Below are 22,541 nucleotides of genomic sequence, written 5' to 3'. Positions count from 1 at the left end.
ACGTGGGAGAAGCAGTGAGGGGAATGTACAAGATGAAGAGGCTGTGTGAAAGGACTCAAACACAGCAACAGACTGAAAGGAAACAAAAGGAAGCAGCCAAGACTATGAATGTTGTTTTATCGAGTTCATTTTGTCGCCTAACTCTTTTCCCCACTCCAAAATACACTATTACATCATGCTGACCATGGGAAACATATCCCAACACAGTTGAGTGTCTCGCTCATCTTTTTTTTTTCTTAGTCATTTCTTGAGGATCATTCTAAATAATAAGAGTCCTTTGTCTTTACTTAAAGAAAGGCATAGACACGCAGTGGGCACAAAAAATGCAGTCACAGTTTAAAAATTATAATGAGGACTAAACATAAATTTATAGTCTCCTGACAAAAACCCTGTCGAGTGTATGGAAAAGCTTATTATTAGTAGCCTAATCCTACACTTATTGATGTTGACATGATACAGATTTACTTCAAAAATAGCTAATAAATTAGCTCAACATGAAACAAGACCTCAAACCCCAACTATCATTTCAGACTCATTTCGATTGTCTGTTTGTAGTAGATCAAAGCGAAGTCATGTCTTGGAGCTATTTTGATGACCATGTCTGATGAAAAAAAAGAGAGAGAGAGAGAAACTAGAGGGGGAAAGCTAAACAAAAGCACACTTTAATGGCAACCACAAACATGTTTTATTCACATGAATGGATGTCACAGAGACAAAACTGGGGGATATAAACAACTTCAGGGTTTCCCTGGCTGTCTATAAGCAACTTGTACTGTCTACCATTGACCCGGTCTCTTCCATTTCATGGCCTTCTACCTCTGGAATTAAATCTCCCCCAATATTTCAACATGTTACAATTAGATAAACCAAAAACAAACAAAGCTGTGTGGCTGAAGCAACATTAAAACAAGTTGAACAAAATAAAGTGTCTCACAGCCAGGAGAGATAATATGGACCAGATCCAGGTGAGTGTTGGGAAATCAAATCAATTAGGACAAAGAGCAGCTGTCCACAGCAAATTCTACTTTCTCCTTCAGATCATTGTGACAAGAAGGGACGAAAAAAGGAGTGCAGTGCTGGTTGTTTTGAGGAATTTTCAGGGATTTTTGCAAACCCTCTGCGGCATCTCAGGGTTAGTCAAACAGCTGAAGTCCAAATAACCCACTATTTTCCAAAGCTGATGTAAACAAGTACTGGTGCTGATGAAGTGGCAGGGTGATGGTGTCCAGGAGCAGCACCCTCCTTGAAGAGACAATAATCCCGCTGTGTATTCTTCGGCCTGTCAGGTCATTATAGTGATGAAACCACCAGAAGGGGCCACAGTTGATTTTGAAGCATCTTGGTCTTTTCACAATCTCTGAGCATTTCCACATTGCGACATCTGGCTAACAATGAATTAAGCAGTTTGCAAGGGGAAAACAGAAAAAAGGCTCCTCTTTGTTTTATCCATGACCTTCAATATTTGTTAAAAGACTATCTAACTTGAGTGCTTGTCAGACTGTATGCATTTGTTGACCCCCAATCTTCCATAGACTCTTCAGGTCCTGCTGTAGGGAAAGATTCTAATCTTTGTCAAACCAGATGGACTCTCAAGTGGCCACAGATGTCACAATCTGGACGATCTCGCCATTGTCTCCATGGATAGCACCCTGGATGGCCTCTTTCACTTCCATGTCTGCCTGCAGGGCTGGTGCCAGCTCAGCAGCCTGAGATAAAGAAAAGAGAAGAGATGAAATAGGTGACAAGAAAGGTGAAAATACAATAAACGTTCAGTACTTTTACTGAATGTTCACCAGGTAAGGGGGACTGAGGACCAGTCTTAAACCAGTCTTAAGTTCTCTGAAGAGCGGAGTATATCAAAGGGTTATTTCAGATGATTTGGGAGGCTCCAGAGAGTATTCTAACTGTTTATTTTTTCCTGTCAGACAGTCTATTCTCTTGTGTAACTGTAGCTGTTGTGTTGCTCTCATAAAAACCACCAAAATCCGTTCACAAAAACAATTTTACGTGACAGAACGTTGCAGCTGATCATCAGCTGCTGTGACTTTAGTGTTTAAACACAAACATTTGGATCATAACTAACATGTTAAAAGATCAAAAGACATGCAATAACACAAACTAACCAACTGAAACATAGTTGACTAAAAAGTACTCTGATCTCAAAGGAATATGTTTCCCCTCAGTTGAGGCTGGGACTTTCTTTGTCAAAAGTTTACGCCTTACTGTGGGAGTGGATCAAGTCTCCACTCATTGCTGCATCACATCCACCCTCTGTCTCACCACTTCCCTGCCTTTCTTAATCCATTCCTACCAAATGAAGGTACAAGAAGCCAAAAGTTAAATCTTTTTTTGGTTTCTTATATAATGAATCTTGCCCTCAATTTAGCTTCTTTGTTGGAATTAGCCCTTGAAATCGGATCACTTTGCCAGTAGGGGTACAAGCAGTTAGAAGCTGGGATTATAGGCACTTTTAGGTTAACACAAAGTAGTTATCCATTTTTGACATGGCAAGTGGAAAAAGTGCTGGCTTGTAAAGCTGCCAGGAGGTCCAGTTGTAGGGAAGCTAGACAAAATGATGTTGGTAAGCAGCTATACGCTTTAAACCTCATATATAAACATCCCAAAATGTGACGAACATTCATTTTCACGATATGGGAGCATTTTCTCTGCGTACTAGTCAAATATAGTCACACAATATCATTGCCTCGCTACAAAAGTCAAGTGAGATTGACACAAAAAGCTGTCTGCATTTCATAAAGCCCATCCTAAAATCCCAAATGTGTAAATGGAAGTGGTCAGAACCCAACTTCCAGGGAGTGATCTTAAATTAGCAGGACCACAAAGGCACACAAGGAGACAACTCTGGAAAAAAAAATAGGGTGAATTTACATCTTTTAATGGCTGGAGTCCCAAAACTTTGCGGTCACACCTTGTAAAAGCCTAATGACACCTATCACAAATGATGAAGACTTTCCTGTGGACTAATCAATGTGACTAAGCTATATCCTGATTCCATTTTATTGTGTAAGACAACCACAGTGAATAACAACACACAGAAGGAGCAGAGGAATGACAAGATAGATTACAGAAGAAATAGTGGAGAAAAACAAGAGGCTAGCCATTTGGATTTAAATGCTTCCCTGACTGTCTCTATAGTCGATGTCAGATGTATCGAGTTATTGTGTGTCTAAAAGCCCTGTAAAAGATGAGGTTCATGACTCAGTTCTGGACGATGACCATGAGGAGTGACTCATTTGTTCCTCAAACACACATCCAAGGTTCCCTCAAACACACCTGCAGCGTTTAATTCTCTCTCCAGCCCAACGTGCTGTCACAAGACAACAGCATTGACTGTAGCACAGCTGTACCATAGCAGCACACACAACACAAACATGAGACACAGCGGCAGTAAAAATGGCAAGTTCAACACCTTTGATTCCAAGTTTGTTTGTTTTGTTTTTTAAATGAGAACTGAAAGACTCTTAAGCTATCATAGCACAGACCTAGCTCTACCCTTGCAAATAACAAATGGAAGAACGAAAATATGTAACATGTGTACTAAAACCAGGCTGCCGGTGCTTTGCAGTCTCAGCTTTAAACTGTGTCACAGTTTAGCCAGAAGTTAGAAATGCTATGCATTCTTTAGATAAAAAATATATCGCCTTGCATTGCGCACCACTTCATATGTCTAATGGAAATTATTAAATAAGAAAAAGAAGAAAATGCAGAGAAAACTAAATGCAAAATCTGGAGTAATTTTCCAGCATGTTGCATGAATGCTTCCACATGTGTGTAAACAGATGAGAGCCAGTGTCTTGACTTAGCAGACTGCAGAAAAGCAGGAAAAGAAATAACCTTTCTATGGACTCTGAAGAGAAAGTTAACAACGTTTAAACTAGGATATCAAAACAATACAGCCTACATGTCCTTTGTTTTATTAGGTCCTTTCGGGTAAAGTTTTTCATTTAAACCTGGAAAAATATCAATGTTAGCATACAGATGTGTTTTAAAACATCTTAGAATGGGAGCTTAAAGTCTACTCGGTTAATAAACACACCGCTGTTTATGAGCAGTTTCAGTCTGTTGTTGAGCATGTCCACATGCTCTTGGTGAACCCCAGCTCTACTCAACATCAACATCACACTTGTGACTGATCAGACTTCTGCCAACTTTGTTGATATCTGTCAAGATCTGTGTACAATCCAACATTAGGAAAAAAATGAGCTCATTTTAGATGTAAAGGTTCATTCAAACAAATCACTTGTGTAAACAAACAGCTTGAATTCTCACTGCGCACAGAAATATAAAGTACAGATTCTGAAATACAGTACATTGAGTGGCAAAAACTTTGTGGGCTCAGTACACAAATAAATTGTATAACAAGGCCATCAGTATGTGTATAATCCACACCCAAAAAATGTAATCAGTATAAAATGCTCTAACTACTTTCGTGTTCAAATCGGCAAGGAACAGATTATTGAGACAACTATGGACAGCAATTCCTTACTCAAAAGGCAAAATCTTTTTTTTTTCCCTTTCAAATCCACTGCTGTATGGCTGGTCAGCACATTTGCTCTGCATTTCTTACAGGGAGATGAATAAGCCTGTCCTGATTCATATCAGGACAGGACTGGAACCAGAAGTAGGCTGAAATTCCACCTATTTACATTATCACACCACAAAAACCTGACTCGTAGCACACGCGTCAAGGAAAAAAGTAGGAAAAAAAGGACTAAATATTCATCATATCTGGGGAAAAGAAAAGATGACAGAACAAAGGAGACGTGCATTTTTTGAAGGGTTAAAGTGACCACTTCAAAGACTACAAAGGCAAGTGTCTGCACAACATCCTGATTCCACATGTGGCTGTTGCTCAGCAAGCTCACTCATTGAAGGATTTTAGAAATATCTACTAATTACTACTTTCTCCCCTCTTGTAACATTCCACCTCAACTTGATTATGTTTAATTACTGTTTGTCCAAACACCTGTCATAATGACAGAAAGTAGAATGTATGCCATTTAAGCGATGGTATAAGAAAAGGAGAAAAGCAGATTTGGTGTACCTACAAGTACTTTAGCTAAATTTTTGAAGCAATATTTGAACAGCATAATGAAAATATACAGTACATTTACTGCCTCTTCATGAATGGTAAAGCAGTTCAATAAATACATTTAAAGGTAGAAGACTGTACATTTCCTTTTCGAGCAATAACTGCAAGCTCCAAGATGCATCCTAGCTCAAGAAAATGAAACCAGCCCCATTTAGATTTATATACATTCTTGATTCTTGAGGTAATTTGGCATCTTAATGTTTGTTTGTTTTGTTTACGGAGTCTGACTGGCATCGTTTTAACAGAAAACAGATTATATTTACAGTTTATTTACAAACTAGACAAAAGTGATCAACATCAAAACAGACATGACATGTTTTCTTACAGTATTCTGAAATGCAATATTTATTGTGGAATAACTAAAAGCAAGCAATAAAATTGCAAGATTACTACTGGGGGATCTGTTCCATGAGGCTACTCAGTTACACTCAATGTGCTCTTTGCGGAGTTTGCCTTTTTTTGGAGGGTGTGTGTGTTTGTGTTTTACCTGTACAGCAGCCGTGTGATCTGCAACAGGAGCTAGTTGGACATACTGCACTTGGATGTCAGGTGGGAGTGGGGAGCCCTCCACTGCTGTGGCTCCTCCATCAGCTGAAGCGACAGCTATCAACTGAGCTCCACGAAGCACCTAGAGCAGAAAAAGAGTGGCGATGAAAGCGGAAAGGTCAAACACAACTGGGATTTTTAGTCCTTTCTCTGATTTTTCATGAATCAGTTAGAAAAACTGAGCTGAATAAAACATATTCAATACGTTTCCCCACTGCCAAGTGTAAAAATCCATCATAAGAAAACTCATTATTTTACAGCAAACGCAATAAGAAACAACCACAGGAATATTTTATTGATGTCCTATCTGATGTTTTTTATGTCTTTAATGATTACAGTCATCACTGAGTACAAGCATGATGACACACAAATGCAGCAAGAAACTTGGCAACTAGGAACGAGTCATGTGGTGGCATAAATAAACATTTCATCCCCACTGTTCTCACTTCTCCGCATCCCACTCTTGGGTTATACATCACATCTAAGAGAAACTTTATGATCCAGTCATTTCAATTAAGTTCTGTTTTCCTGGGTTCTATAATGTGTTATGCTCACCAGCAATGTTTTTTATTTGGGTTCAAATTTAGAAAAAGAAAGGAAACTGTTGGAGAATGGTTAGTGAGACATCGCAAGGGGATCCTAATCTCCCACAGCGCTGAAAGTCAGCCAGACAACATTAGAGATCTGCGGTTTTGATGCTCTAATTACAGAGCAGTGCAGTGCAGCTGGAGTGTTGTTGAGTAGAGCTTTAGTTTGTTGAGGTGGTTCCTATAGATAGACTGCAACCACCAACAGAGAGGATTGCATTGCATGTATGCACTTGCAGAGCACTGCTGTTAATTTGGACAACAAATCTTTCATGTGACAACAGACATACAAATTAACATACAATCATCCTGTCAACACAAGCATACAAAAAGAGAGATGGAGGGAAATATTCACTAAGCTTTGTGCTTGTGCATGGTTTGAAGAAATGCATTTCAACATGACCTGACAGCAGGATCTTATTGATATTTTTTTTCCTTATTTCAGTGATGCCTGGAAAGCTTTTAGTTATGAGAGCTCTATACTTCGGTCCTATTCAAGGTGCCCTTAGTGCTGAGATAATCTTGCATATGCTTAACACACACACACACACACACACACACACACACACACACACACACACACACACACACACACACACACACACACACACACACACACACACACACACACACAAAAATAGGGCCAAAAATGCAAGCTGGCAAAAAAAAAAAAAAAAAAAGGAAGGAAAAAAAAAACTCATTACAGATGATGTTTGCTGCCCTGTAACATCCCACACTGCTTCCCAACCCCCCAGCCCAGCCATTACTTTAAAGTTCTGAGCTTGTGATGTGCCCCAAAGGTTCAGTTAACCACCCCAGTACCCTCCGGCAAGAAGTTCTGCCAATCTGACCACAAAATGTGCTGCTTCACCACCACAGTATGTTAGGCCAAGCCAGCCCGATGAAAGCTATTAGTGTAAGAAATCAGTCTGACTCACTCAATGAGATAATTAGGACGCTTCAAGGACAGGAGTGGATCGAGGCTAAGTGGGCTGACCTAGTATATTTCCTAATGTTGTAAACCTCAACATCTGGCAATAAACCCATTCTGATTCTGATTCTGATTCTGATAATCTAGTCATCTGTTAGATCTGGGTCAAAGGAATCACACTGAGTGAGAACCTATAAAACACTGAAATATTTAGAGCCTTAGCCTGGAGTTTTGGTGTAAAGACGACTCATACGTTTAAAAAAAAATGGATTTCATGTTCATACTCAACATGTTAAGATATTACACTTTTATATCTTTACTATAAATCTGAAACTGAGGCCAGCAGCCAGCCAACTTAGCATTAAGACTAAAAAATCCTGATAGAGCTAGTCGTCTTCTTCCAATCTTCAAACTCAGTTTAAATTAAAGCTCCCTGCCTTCTGTCTCCAGTTATATGTTTATTTAGCATACAGAAACGGTGTATAATGCTAACAATTCTGGGAAACATTTGCATTTCCTTCTGTGTCAAACGACGTTTACATTCTTGAAACAGCCATCATATTTTAGAAACTATATGCTAAAAGTGTTCAGACAGACAGCTCGGTGAGAAACTAAGAGGAAAGATCCACCTGCTTAATGGTTTCATTATGGCAGACATCCATTGCATCTCTACAGTCTCTACTCTTCTATTAGGGATCAAAACTGGCTTCTTTCAAGTGTTGTCTGTCTGAAATCGTACATTGAGTATGTGTGCCTGTGTGCATAAACTCAAGCATGATCATACGTCAGTACTTACTGTATCTAAGTGTACAATTACCGGGGTTTAAGGGATGCTATGGTTGACACATGAGATTGTAAACACTTGTCTCACTCAATTAACGTCTGAACCTCCATTTGAGAGCAGTTTGCATTCTCAGCTGTGAGGAGCAGCCCACAGACTCACAAAAGCATTTACAAAGTTGGAACAGTGTGTGAGATCTCTGCAGCGATTACACACGAACTTCTCGGGTCCATATCCTGTCCCACGACTTTCTTTGTCAGAACAACTCGTCTCCAGTATTTGAGGATAATACTGTCATGCTTGGCTCTAAAGTATAAAGTCAGTCTAAAACAGCAAGACAAAATGCTCTCGCTCATAACAACTAAATCTAATCAGGGGATAAATTGTGGTTTTCTTTATCTTTCTCCCCCATTAGCATAAATTATAGTTTTGTTGTCTATAATTACCTTAAGGTTGGAAGTTTATATAAAGCACTATAAAGCAATTCTTTGAGTACTGATGATAATTACCGCTCATTCAGCTAATAGAACATAATCATCATTAGGCTGGTTGGCAATGATGCAAAAACAAAGATCACTTTAATATATCAAGAAAAGTTTTCACGAGGTAAAAAGTTATGATTTTTGTAAATTAGGCTGAATCAACAAATAGACCCTAAGTAGAAACAAATTATACATTATACAAGGTGAGAAGTGTTTGTACTTGGAACACACGAGTCTCCTGACACTGAAAAAATTTACTTGGCCTGATTGCATAATAACATCGGTTTTCAACTACGATTTGGAAGAAGTCACTTAAAACGTTGCCCAACATATTAGATTTGATCTAGGGGGCTTAATTTGTCAGACATAGGGGCCACCAGTGGATCTTAAGAGAATAAGTTACTGTTGACCTCAAGGTTTTGGGGATTTGAAGTCTTAAATAATCAGTTTGAATGGCCGGCCACCTTCATGACCAAGTGCCAAAGAGAAGAGCAGCCAGGGAGCATTAAAAGCTATGGTACTGCCCCACAGTACTGGAGAGAAGAGCAATTCTCTGTAGGCTTTGTTAGCTATCACGGTCTTGAGAGAAAAAGGGAAGAAAAGAATAAATCTTTTGCTGATGCTGTAATGCTTTCAGTAATGGATCCAGGACGCTAAAGAAATACAGCAATGGGAGAGGAAAGACAAGTGAACAACAACAGCAGCCTGATGCAGAAAACATTCGCAACTCCAACAGCGAAGGAAAATAACGAAAAGGATAAACAAAGTTCTTTACCAAGTCTTCATTTACTTGCTTTAATTCAATTTAAATTTTTTCTGCATTCACTTCATATGAAAGTAGTTACACTTGATTTACACAAAGGTAATGGGTGTTAAGAAAAAAGACAACACCTCTGAATACCCATCCTCATCCTCAGTCACCATCCAAGAGTAATGCAACAGTGAGACAACCAGCATTCACAAGGCATGAGCCAGATGCAAGCTGGCATTAATTCCCAGTCTTTCAGGAGGTCTCACTTAAACTCAGCTGTGGATCGGGTGATGCTATGAGTCACCCTGTTAGCGTGCGTGTGTGTCTAAGTTTCTAAATATTGTGCTTCCCTTGCTAAAATTACACTGGGAATCAAATATAGCGGCATAGAAACATACCCTCTATTTATCAGGAAACAAAATTCATACCGACTATATTGTAGCAAAAGAGACCAATAAAAATCTGGTTCCTATCACTCCCGTAGGAATACCGCCTCTTCTTTCAGATCTGGAGAAAAAAAAACTAAACCAAAACAGGGAAATGAAAAAAGAAACATTTGGACTTTGGAGTGCCTGGAACTTCCTCTCTGCTTAATAGCCGTCAACAACATCTGCAACAGCCATTCCTGAACAGATGTCCAAGCAGAAACACTAGCTCCGGGTGGGTAGGTGCGGTCAAAGTGGAGGAGTGGGGGGCAGGGGGAGGGAGTAAGGCCTGGGTTCAACTTGGCCATAAAGATGGCCATAGACACAGAAGTGCTCTAAGTGATTGTTTTGTGTGAACTGGGGAAATGATCACACCGACTGTAAAATGTCTCACTGCAGTCATTACCGCTTTGTTACATATGCCTTTTATTTTACTGCTGAGTCTTACGCTGGCTATTCTGATTTCAGCTGGACCTCAGATTGTAATGTGACTCAATGAAGTCAAAACACTGAAATTAAAAACTATAGTATTGATTTTTCCCCTCTATGTTTTGAGAATTACTCCACTCATTTGTTGATGCATCTTTACCATATATTTCTGACAGATATATCTCCTAGCTAAATATACTTCTTTGAAACTTGTTATGTATGCTGTACATGAACTTGTGACCTGAACCAAAGCTTCCCATTTCCACCCACACCATCAAAGTGTTTCTACACTAGAGCTCAACACCTGCAAAGAATCAAGCCCTCCCTTGCATCCTTTGCTTCACAACTCCCACCAGCAGACTGGGAGTCGGATTCAGGCAGGGCTCAGAAAAGTTTTATGATAAAACCAACTTCACTTGAGTTCTGATCCAGAGCAGAAAATCAAAAGGGAACTGATGACAAAAATAACAGCTGTAATTAAGAATAGGGCCCCTTAAACACGAAAGAGAAGTACATTTCATTGACGGTTTTCACTGTTCTCTAGCATAAATCCAAACTTGGCTTGCCTAATTGACCACGCCATTTTTATAGCGTCAGTAAATTTCATGATTTAAAAGGGTGCCTTTATCATGTTTCCAATTATTCTGTTTAATTCAATGGAGCCAGGGAAGATGATAAATACAGGTTGTAAAATTCAATGAAGAAAATACAGCACTGCCCAAACTACCCATCGCAACAAGATCCTTTATCTAGTTAGATTTGCAAATACGCATTATTGAGGCCAAATGTAATTTTCCTCAGTTGTCTAAAGCAATGCATCTTATGTTTGTTTTCAATTGTGCCACTGTCCTTTTAATACATAAATACAAAACAAAGAAAATTGCAGTGAAAATTAGATCTCACGTACTGACATGTCCAAATTACCTCTAGCTGACCCTTTTAGGCTTCCAAAGCACTTCCATAACAGAAAACCTTAAATGCACTCGGCGCCTTTGACACACACCAGCCAAGAATCCAACAAATTCAAATCTCAGATTTGTTGCGAAAGACATCTGTCATCTTTCATCAGCGTGTAGCTTATTGGGAGTCTTTAACTCACTGATGCATCACATCAACTATGAATCTATCAGAATTACTTTTACTGCTTCCTGTAGATTTTCCAGTTTCAGTGAAATAAAGCTTGGGTACTTCTACCTCATCCTTTCTCTGGAGTTTTTATTTATCCAACACACACAGATTAACAGAAAGCATTTACACTGGTAACCCCATTTTGGAGGTTAATTTTAAATCAGGGAAGTTGTTTTGCTAAAATTGCCATTCTTTACTGTAGTAACAGTAAAATCAGGGTCTGCTGTAAATATGTCAAGAATAATTCGAAAGACTGTTGAACGTTAGTCTCAAAATTATGACTCATGTGTGATAAATTCACTAATTAAGAAATTTACATGACAACGGTGCTTCATGGACTTGGTTACAGAGGTTGCAGCATTGAATGATGATGATGGAGCCATCTATGCCTGACACTGGTAAGGCAGATATGCACCAGGCCTGTGCTGAGGGTGACTCATACTGAAATGCATCTAAGACATCTGGTCTCTCTTACTCACACAGCCAGCGACCCAGACTTTGCCCACACAGACGAAAGAAAACACCACTGGGGGTATCCTCCTCTGAACAACTCTGAAAAGCTCACTTACAAATACCCCCTCCCACACACACACACACACACACACACACACACAAAGAACTAGGATTCCCCGATCTGTGTCCCTTTATCTCTGCCCCATGATGCCACAAGACATGAAGCAGACCACTTCTTTGAAACGTGATCCACCACTAGTCTTCCAAATCCTTGAAGGCTTACGTACAATCCACTTATACTAAACCCTGGTCATAAAACATTTTGTTTGTATCTTTTAATTGTTATCCTGGCCCAACATTGTCAATCACAGGAATTTCAACATCCCCTTAAATACCAGAAACCACATTTCGGAAAACAACTTGGGCCATGAGCCAGCAGTCTGATTCCATCACACCCTGATTCTGTGAGGTTAAGCCTACTTATTGTTCAAACGTTTGCCTTTTGTGTAGAAAGGAACAAAAACACATTGTCCTCACACAGCAGACCTGCAACAACCCTAACCAACAACAGGCAACAAAAGTGCTTACAATATCATAAGTTCACAAAGCTCGAGTCAAACATAGTAATCCCCATTTCCTCTTAAACTCTACTTTCACTGTCTTCCTGTACTCTTCCTTTCCTTTCCTTTCCTTTCCTTTCCTTTCCTTTATCCCTATCTTGTCCAGTAACACTGTGTGCTTCCCTCACCATCACCCTAAAACTATTTGTATCTGCTCTATGTTTGAATGTCCTGGCAGAAAAGACTGGAGGGACCAGTGCAGAGCTGGACTCAGTTCTATGACCCAGTTCTCATACCGGCCATGAACATTGTTATTTGGGATGTTTCAACAGATGCACCAAAACATGCGATGACAGAAAAGGATGGCAAACTTTCAACTGAGGGAAAATGAGGTGGGGTGAGAGAACAACATGTTTAAAACCCCAGATGGGAGGTAATCAGGTCCATCATCGATAAATGATGCAGGCAGATGATGGGATCAGTAAATTTCGTAAAGCTTTATAGTAGTCTCTTGAGATGTGCTGCATTTACAGACTGACATAGCTTAGGTTTAAAGCCATCTGACTGGAAGAGTCCTCTAATAACCCGAACTGCATGTTTTAATATGAGATTCTTTGTGTTTGCGATTCACGTTCAGTGGAATCAGGCAATGTTTGGAGCTGATTCGCTTCATGTTCTATTTATTGACATTATTGCAAACATACGAAAATTAAAAATAAAAACAATGAAATCTCTTCTATAAAGTATCCACTTGACTGAAGTCCAAATGTGTCAAAGAGTATCAGTTGGACATACACAGAATCCACAATGGATTTAAAGACAAAAACAAAACGACCCCCACCCACACAAAGCAATGCATACAGTCTTACTAGGAGTAAAGTAGGTTGTTAACTGTGAAGTTTGTACCGTTGGCTAAACTGCCAAAACAAAATAACTGAGCAGGAAGAGCCTTGGTCATGAAGACCCACCTGCCGCTCTAGCAGAACCTCAAGAATTCTAATTTAAAGATGGCAGCTCTCCATCATTCAGGCCTTTATGGCGAGATGGCAAGAGTCAATCTTGCCCGCAGACCGCTTCGACTTTGCTCAACATAAATGAAAGACTGCAGAGCTTTCAGAAAAAGATTTGCAAGCAAGATGTGACGAGCATTCGTCTGCTTCCAAAAACCAGTTTAGCTGAAGTTTACTGACTTGTCTATTCAGAGATATAGATTACATGCAGTGAAGATTCGAGCACATCAAATAACATTAGATCAAATAAAAGTTTAATAAAGTAAAATAAAAGTATTTTTGGCCAGTATTGCTAAGAATGTTTTGCATTTGAATATCAGCTCAAAAGCACAAAAGATGCAGTTATTACAGTTTTGCAGCGGGTATCCAAGAAAAAAATAACACCTGCACGTAGAACTGTCAGCAGCCATTGTGAGCATACTGTATTTGCCTGAGCCAGGCAATAGTCCAGCAGAGGGCACAATCTCCTCCTGTGTTTTTAACCAGTTATACCTGGTACATTGCATTTGTATTACAGAGTGTGCGTTTGTTCACCAGCTCAGCTGGTGTCTGTTTTTAAATCATCAGCATTACAAAACATGTCTTTCAGGCATTTTTTAAATGCCTTTCCCTCCCCATATTTTCTCTTTTCTCCTGTTCTCATCAGTCACTCCTTTCATCTTCTAATCCTCCATTTGGTCTGCATCAGTGCAGGATAAGATCACAGCAGAGATACAGAAGGGCATAAGATAAGAGGCTATGGCAGACAGGCAGTGCAGTAAAAGGCTAGTTATTTTATAGCTTCATGGTCTGCCTTCTCTTCCGTCCGCATGAGAGGGTTTTATGAGCAATTTGGGAACTTTGGATCGCTCTAAACCAGTTTTGCTCAGACTTTCAGCTGGCACAGTGGCACCAAGTTCATGGCTGAGTTGGCACAGACTCCCATGGTAGAAGTAACAAAAACATCTGCATCCATAATGCACAAATGTATACTATAGTGTAGATGCAAAAAAAACAAAAAAAACAACCCTCTACAGTCATCTGTACTACACAATGGCTCAATCACACTAGCATGCAAAAAATGGGACTTGCCTCACTGTGACTAAATTGGTGGTTGTCCAGTGATAGCATTGAATTTTTTCATATTCAGTGCCCAACTTGAAGTAGCTGCAGTGACCAAGTGATTGCTCAAGGGGCTGATCGTGCAGCACTCAACTTGTGGCTGCATGTGATCCAAATGGTCTGACTTATACTGACAGCAGTCACTCTCGGACGACCTAGCAAAGGTTTCCAAATAACTCCCCTTACTGTATTTGGGTTATATTCCTATATAGAAGTTAAAATCCATATGTTAGCAGTTAAATTGCTGTCCTGCAATAACCATGAAAGAGGAATTTCTGTTTCAAATCTATGAAGTACATGCTGGGCTCTGAATATAAGTAGTTAGTGTGAATTTCCGAGTATGCATATGGCAGCAGATTTATCAAAGTTAATCACTCAGTCGATCAGGTTGTAACTGCCAACTTCACCCCATTCAGTTTCAAACTGAAAGCAGACCGTCTCTGTGTTATAGATATTTTATTGCTGTCTTAACGCACTAAAGTCCCTTTGGCAACTGACTGCAATTGGTTGCACACCTGGTTAGAAGCATTTCAAGCACCATTTCAAAAGGTAACAAGATCAGAAAATCATTGCACACAGTAACAATCATTTTGGTCATGCAGTTGTCTCCTGGACTGTTTTCCCTAATGTGGCTGTAGCATTAGACAAACGTGCAAAACTAAGATGTGTGCCGCACATTTCTCTTCTCACTGCATGGACATAGTCTCTAGTAGCAATACAAAAGATGATAGATGGATAGACGGTAGACTGCCAGCAAAGCATGTTCTGTATAGGTATATACTGCAAATGTATTAATAATCCAACAAAACTTAGCCTTACTTAAAGGAGAAAGGACACTCTTTTGAGGATGCCACATTTTAGATAGAGAAGACAGATGTTTTTAGAGACTAGTAAAGGAGGCCATCTATATCCACTGTGAATTACCATTTTTAAACATAGGTGGTGGCTTATGGCACCAGCTATCAGCCGTGTTGGGGCAATGTTTCATAGAAGTTTCACCTCTCAGCCCCAGCGACAGGAGTAACCCACAACTTGACTCGTGTGATGACTCAGATCTATAGGTGTTTAGCAACTCTAAGGAACACCTTGATTGAGACAGCCCCAGTAGGGGTTTAGTACCCGGGACTCTCCACCATTGTTCTAAAACCAAAGAATCCAAAACTAGAATATCAATATGTTTCTGTGAACAGGCAGTATTGTCTGTTTAGAACATAAAGGTAGATTTGAACTCACAAAACATGCTATTTGGTAAAAACGTGTTAATATGAGAGTTTAAAAAAAGATCGATTTGGCAAAAACTCCAAAATTAACCTGTCCACTATCTTTAACAGTCCCTGGTAAAGAGACAAGGATATAAATCAACAGAAGAAGTTATTTAACATCTTTCATGATAAAGCTTGTAAAGCCAGATTCAGACTCATCATCCCAATGAAAGATGACATCGTAATTTGAAACTTTAGGAGTGATTATTCAGACTATACAGACTGTGACCAGATATGACTCATATAAAGTCTACTCGCATAACAGACTGATGAGACAGAATAATGCAAGCCAGACCACCTTACAAAAAGGAAATAAACATGGATTAGAAGTCCCCAAAAGAGCTATACAGTTATTTAGAAAAAAAAATAAAAATCAGTGCTGAGCTGAAAATTTGACTTTATTTTGATGTGGGTATCAGGTCCAAATATAGCTCAAATAGTACCACAGAGTGTAAATATCTAACAGAAAATGGATGTGGCAGGTAGCTTTTAAAAGACAACCATAGCCACAACTACACTACATAAGTGTAGTGAAAGTTAAATAAAGAAGAAGTGGTCCCAGAGTGAGATAAAAAGATGGCTTTTCTGTGATGAATTGCGTAGGCTAGGTTACACCAACATAGCCTCAGCACTAGTCTGCCAGATTACAAAAACACTGACATCATTCATAGTCCATTTTTTTTTTTTTTTTTTTTTTTTGCATTCATAGTCCATTTGATGTAAGGCTCTCTGTAAACAGACAAATTACACATTTAAGAAAATACACATCAGGATCAAGTGTGATCTTTACTGTGTGTCTGAGGTTCTTAACAAATGACGTTCCAAGACACACTGCAGCAATCATAATATAGCTATAATCTGTCATTTTCCTGAGTAAGTGCTATTACTACTAACATACTTGTGGAAGCACCGTTTCTTTTAAATGGCTCAGTGATTTAACTGCATGTTATCAAGATTTAAGAGTTGACCCAAGATTTGCTCTCCCTCCAGTGCATGAGAATATGAGAATTTGTAATTGAAGAGATACTGCCATTGTCGCATGTAACTGGATGTGTGTGAACAACTCGACCTACAACATGAGGTCTAGCAGAGTAAGTCACTTGGTGTTTGTTTTGGAACAATTCTGATATCTTTTTACAAACCCAACAAAAATATGAGCTTTAAAAAAGGGAGTGATAAGAAAAAAAATAAAGGAGCTTTTCATTGGAATAGACTCTCAGATACCCCCTGAGGAATACAGAGCTTTTAGTTCCTCTATCTTGGGATGCAACACACATGAAAATCCCCCACAAAAATACAGTATACACCATGTATACACCATGCAAATCATGGTGTATACCACAAAGAAGAGCTAACCCCAATGGCAATCTGCAAGAGTAGTTCATGCACTCTTTGAACTCATATGAATAACTGCTGGAAATGTGTGTAATGGGACAAAATCTAAACCACACTCTAGCCAAAACTCCTTCTAAGATCTTAGAGAGAGACGGAGAGGAATGCTGCTGTCAGGCTCACCAAACAGGTCATCTGAGGACATGAACACGCATGTGTGAAGAGAAGGAGCATATGGATGTGTGCTGACTACCTTAATCAATTGACAACACGCACCAAGCTTAACAGTCAATAAAGGAATACAAACAACAATAACAACAACAAAAATCTGATATAAAGCAGATGCATTCATGCAACCCAAATGTATGCACATCCAGAGTAAATGGCATCTTGAACCTATGAGGGAACTGAGTGATGGGATCATAATCAGACTATAAAATGAAGAACTGACCAGCTGGAAACAAGTGGTTTCAGCTGCTGGCTGTGGTGTAGCTCCTTCTTTGCTCCAGATTTTGAGATATTATATGTTGATGAGTGTATCTGTTTAAAAGTAAAGTGTTGGGGTGCCTAAAAACATAGTACTATTGTAATTGCTTACTGCTTACCATATTGGAAAAAGCAATTACCATACTGACTGCATAGATGGGTTGTTACATTACATTCTTTACCCTGGTTACTGGCATAATGTGTACAGAGAAAGCCTTGTTTTATTGTTTCCTCAGTTTATGATAAAAACAAAATTATGACCAGACTTTATAAGACAACAAAATTTACGACCACGAAAGCCTGAATTTTAGGCTACAGATTATTTTTGACTTTTTTCATAACAAACCCTGGAAGAAACCAGTAAATCGACAGTGCTTTCAAACACAATAGCTTTTGTTTATGTGCAGAATGAACTGCTGAGACACCGAAATAAAATCCAAAAAGGCTGGCCTGAGTCACCATTTTATAGCTCTACCAAAAATTACCATGCTTTCATTTTATGCTAGTAGAAAAGTATGCTACCCCATAGTGTGCCGTACCTACGGGTGACATCAGATTGTTTGGTAAAAACGTTTTGCAGATGACAGCATGCTTTTTTTGTGCTAGGTTGGCAACCAAAGTGTACAAACCCAGCAGCCATGTGATGCACCATAAGATAAGTTAAAGATGGGTCTGTGACGCACCCATCTCTTAATTGCCTTTAAAAAAAAAAGGTAAGTAAACAATCTCCTTTTGATGATCCCAGGAGGGAGTTTGTGTAGCCTCCATTCAGGAAGAAAAGGCCCTCTGAGGCTGTTACATAATCACACCTGTGGTAACAAAATAGTATAACCACCAGATGGAGCGTGAGAAGGCACTTCCTTCCCTAAAGCCTAGCTTCTAGACAAACATGATGAAATAATGAATGTGAAATGGTGGTTGTCTTCAGGCATCCATATGTGGCATGTATCGGTGATACACAGCCAACGCTGCTTTGATCGAGACTCACTTGGATCTCAGAGGAAAGAATAAAGGAACAGGAAGGGCTCTCAGTCCAGTGACAGAGAAGGAAAGAAGGGAGTGGTATGAACAAAGACACGGACACCAAGAGCACAAAAGACATCTTGCTCTGTGTGTGTGTGTGTGTGTGTGTGTGTGTGTGTGTGTGTGTGTGTGTGTGTGTGTGTGTGTGTGTGTGTGTGTGTGTCTAATTAGTCTATCCTGAAACATACTGTGTTGAAACATAAATAGGACGCAAGCTTTTGTTATTTGACACCTTACCTGGTTCATTGATCACATTTACATTATATATGAATGCCAACAGAAAATATCTCCTCAAAGTCATAATGACCTGCTCCATCCTTTAACCTCTAATCAGACAGTGTAATTGCAAACATAATCCACGAAGTATGAAAATATGAGATATATATATTTTAAAATCTACAGCAAAGATCAGTTAGTGTTTTATAACATCTTTTGAGTTGCTGTCAGTCTGAGAACCCAACCCAAAAGCCTCTGGATTTAGCCTTGCCTGGCAACTGTCAATTTTTCAGGACTTTAATCAATTATCAGTTGCTGGCTTTTCAGATATCCTAGATATACTTAGGACTTCCTATTCCATCTGCATTTTCCCCCCCACATATGTCAAGACTGCATTGCAGTGCCTCAAAAACCAGAAAGCTTCCAATACCAAAAATCGTGTCCCTTGCTTACACATTCTGCATATTCATACAGAAATCTTGCTTAAACGTGTTCTTACCTGTCCATCCTGGCCAACATGCACCTGGTGGATTTGGAGATTTCCCTGAAATTGAGAAATGTCATGTCAGTCAGCAGCCCTATGTTTTAATATAAAGACTTTGGTTTAACTACTTTAAGAAGCTGAAATCACATTAAGTTAAACAAGTCATTAAACTATCTAAGCCAATCAGATATGCAGTGTGAAAAAGTCAGCATGATAAGTTCCTGCCAGTGTTTGTACTTGAGAGGAGGTGAATGGAACATCCATGTATTTTCATTTCTGGATAGAGTTCGACTCCCTGTTAACATAAAAAGAAATCTGTTTGCTCTGACATAAGTGCATGATTGTCTCAGATCGAGATATAGTGGCTATTAGAAAATCTCTAAACACCCACAGTGATATCAACAGGACCATTTTGCAAAAGGATATTATACAAGACACATTTAGCTATCCTCAGGTCTCAGCTGTTTCTGCTCTAGCTAATTTTATCTCATGTATATATGCAATACTGTCTGAGCTGCCATATGGCCAGAGAGCAGTGTAATCTCTCAAACAGCTCATTTCCTTTTTAAGCACACTAAAACCAATCCCTTTGATGAAAGGGGCCCGTTCCTAATGAAAACATATTCTGTGAGTGGCAGTTGGGAGAAGTGGGATTTTGTTGCTAAGCTTTGAACTCCAAAAAACAAACAATAGCATGGAATACGAAAGAGAAAAGACAGGGGAAAAGAATCTGGGCTCAGCCACAAAGTGCAGGAAAGGCTTTAGTGTTTTCTGCCTCCAATTTACTCAGTCTCTCTCCTTCAATTGTGCATTTCTTCCTCTAAGTGTCCTCTAGGAGTAGAACCGAATAGGAAATTAGAAAAACACTTGCTTAAGGTGTCAATTGCTTTTGCAAAAATGCCGAGCTGTCAAGCATGTGTGGCCTGAATCATATACAGTATGTGATTACATGTATATATGTGTACACAGACTGGCGCCTTGAAATAAATCTCTCTCCCACATCCTTTAAAATCATTAGCAAAGATGTTGATGCGGAAATTCCTCTTTAAAAGTCGGGGTGGTTTGGAGTTAGAGTTTGATTTCAACTGACAGGCTGTGTGCGCGCATGCAAGGATGTGTGGTGGGGAAAATAAGCCACCTGGGCATTACATGAAAACAAAATTCAAAACCTTGTGCATAATCTGGCAGATAGCATATATAAACAATAAGACGTTCACTGAAAAAACTTTACTTTGGCTAAAATTCACTAATGTCTAAAACGTCTTGCGCAACACCAGACAAGCAGCTAGCTGCCAGCTAATTGTGTGAGCAAAACAAACATACAGGTTCTTGATAAACTTGTTTAAATTGCTTTGTAGAAGTAGACTAGTTTAGAGACTACAATAAGCTGCTTGTGAGATTACAAAATTAAACAGCCATTGTAAAATCAATGTAATCAGGACAATTATTCCACACTTATGCTTTCTTATAAGACATTGTATATTATGCTAATCAGCAGTTCTCTTGCCGTAAGAAGTTGGCACTGAATAGATGTAATGTCGTGCAAAAAATTCATTTTTCAAGTATTCCTTTGTTTATAGTTAAACAAATGCAGTGGAAATCATACCAGTCCTACCATTGACTAGCTAAAATGAATAGAAGTGGTTATTTTTGGTTGTTAATCAAAACAGGAGATTCTTCCAGCTCTAACAAATATTGTGGATAATTTCAGATAGCTGTTTAAACAATTCAAATCACAAACATTAACTAAATTCAAACAATACAAATTAACATTGTGAACTTCCCCCACAATAACATACACAGAATTGATTTTCTACCCCCGAAACTTAACTCTGCTTAAATTTGACTTAACTATAAACAATAAAGAAAGGTAGGTATCAGCAGACGGCTGACTACAACCACTGGTGCCATCGTTCTACATAACAGTCATATTCTTTTTAGATACATGTTTAGTGAAGTGAATTTAATAAATCTAGAGAAGTGACTCAGGGTGATTGTTTATTTTTCTTTTCTATTTTACAACCCCTCTTTCACGGGCGCACTTGCACACTAACCTCACTGTCCTGTGTGATCTGCACCTCCTCTCCTTGTGGTACCTGGGCTATGTGCAACTGCCCCTGTGGAATCTGAGACACACAGATGAAGATGAGGTATAGCTGAAGCTAGAACAATTTCATGAATATGATTAAAAAAAAAAAAAAAAGTTAAAAGGTATGTTTATATAATCTTCATAACCCACAATAACAAAATTGCACACAGTGGTTAGAAAGTCTTTTTAAGTTAATTCATCCTCTTTGGGTTTTCCCAGTCATCATTACTGTAGAGCAGGGATGTTGGACTCCAGGCCTTGAGGACCGGTGTCCTGCAGGTTTTAGATCTCACCTTGGGTCAACACACCTGACTCACATGATCGTTACCAGTCCTCTGGAGAACTTCAAGACATGTTGAGGAGGTAATTTATCCATTTAAATCAGCTGTGATGGATCAAGGACACATCTAAAACCTGCAGGACACCAGCCCTCGAGGCCTGGAGTGCAACACCTGTGCTGTAGAGTGATAACAAAAAATGTAAAAAAGAAAAAGAAAGAAAAAAAAAAGGAAAAAAAACCCAGTTGTGACTAAAGCTTTCAAACCTAATGTTAAAGCTAAAGAAAAATAAGGAATTGACCTTCGATCCAAGATCAAGATCTACTGGAGATCACAGCCCGGGTTTGATTAGTAGTACGAAGGTTGAACAAGCGACGACTTTTAAGTATTTCTGTGTTCATGATGGGTGTGTGCATGATTTAGCGCTTGCATTTTTTAAGAAGGCTTAGGGTCCATGGAGTGAATAATAGCCTTATGTTACTATTTTATAGGACAATTGTTGAATCTATTATCTGTTACAGCATCTCTACATGGTTTGGCAACCTTTCCATCAAACTCTGACCCAAAATTCAAAATGTGAAAAAAAGGGATGGAAAAAAGGTACGGGGTACCAAACTGTAAGTTAAATAGCTTTAAATTTTCTCTACTGCCATTATTGATCAAATTACTGAATGCTAATAGATGGAATTGTAAATGAGAGTTTGTATGCATCTGCTAGCTTACATGACGTGTTTCCCTGGCTTGTCCAAGGTAAATTTCTCCCAAGGGAGACACAATAAAGGCTAATCTAATGTAATCTAATCAAATTATTTGCTAAACAACTAAGCTGCTCTATTTTGGGAAATATAATTTGATGATGATAAATTACATTGAGTTACTATGGAATGATGGTTGCAATGCTCAATCACTCTTTGCAAGTATTAATTTCTCCTACTGCATTAGGAGTACTAATAAATTTTAGGCTCAACTGTAGTCTTTAATACTCAGATGTAAGGTTGGATGGTCTTCCCTACAGGACTAAGTTATCATATTGAGAAGGTGTTGCAATCCCTCTCTCACTCAACAATGTGAATC

The 22,541-nt window shown here is 39.0% G+C and overlaps 1 protein-coding gene across 3 annotated transcripts in view; it reads right to left on the bottom strand.

Annotated features, from left to right (window-relative positions):
- Positions 1–632: 632 nt before the first annotated feature.
- banp (BTG3 associated nuclear protein) overlaps positions 633–22,541 on the bottom strand; it is a 34,734-nt gene continuing 12,825 nt past the window's right edge. For all 3 annotated transcript variants that reach the window (XM_085461473.1, XM_085461471.1, XM_085461474.1), the window contains 4 exons: positions 21,155–21,226; positions 19,116–19,160; positions 5,601–5,741; positions 633–1,706 (listed from right to left, as the gene is read on the bottom strand). In XM_085461473.1, the coding sequence (XP_085317599.1) occupies positions 1,590–1,706; positions 5,601–5,741; positions 19,116–19,160; positions 21,155–21,226 (375 nt within the window). In that variant the 3' untranslated portion in view covers positions 633–1,589. The remainder of the gene's footprint in view (positions 1,707–5,600; positions 5,742–19,115; positions 19,161–21,154; positions 21,227–22,541) is intronic.

The sequence above is a fragment of the Copadichromis virginalis genome, linkage group LG7 (genome assembly GCF_057382275.1).
Source record: "Copadichromis virginalis isolate Kocher_CV1m ecotype Utaka linkage group LG7, C_Virginalis_male_GT1.1, whole genome shotgun sequence".
In the NCBI taxonomy this organism is placed as follows: domain Eukaryota; kingdom Metazoa; phylum Chordata; class Actinopteri; order Cichliformes; family Cichlidae; genus Copadichromis; species Copadichromis virginalis.
This window is presented reverse-complemented; position numbering and strand designations above follow the sequence as displayed.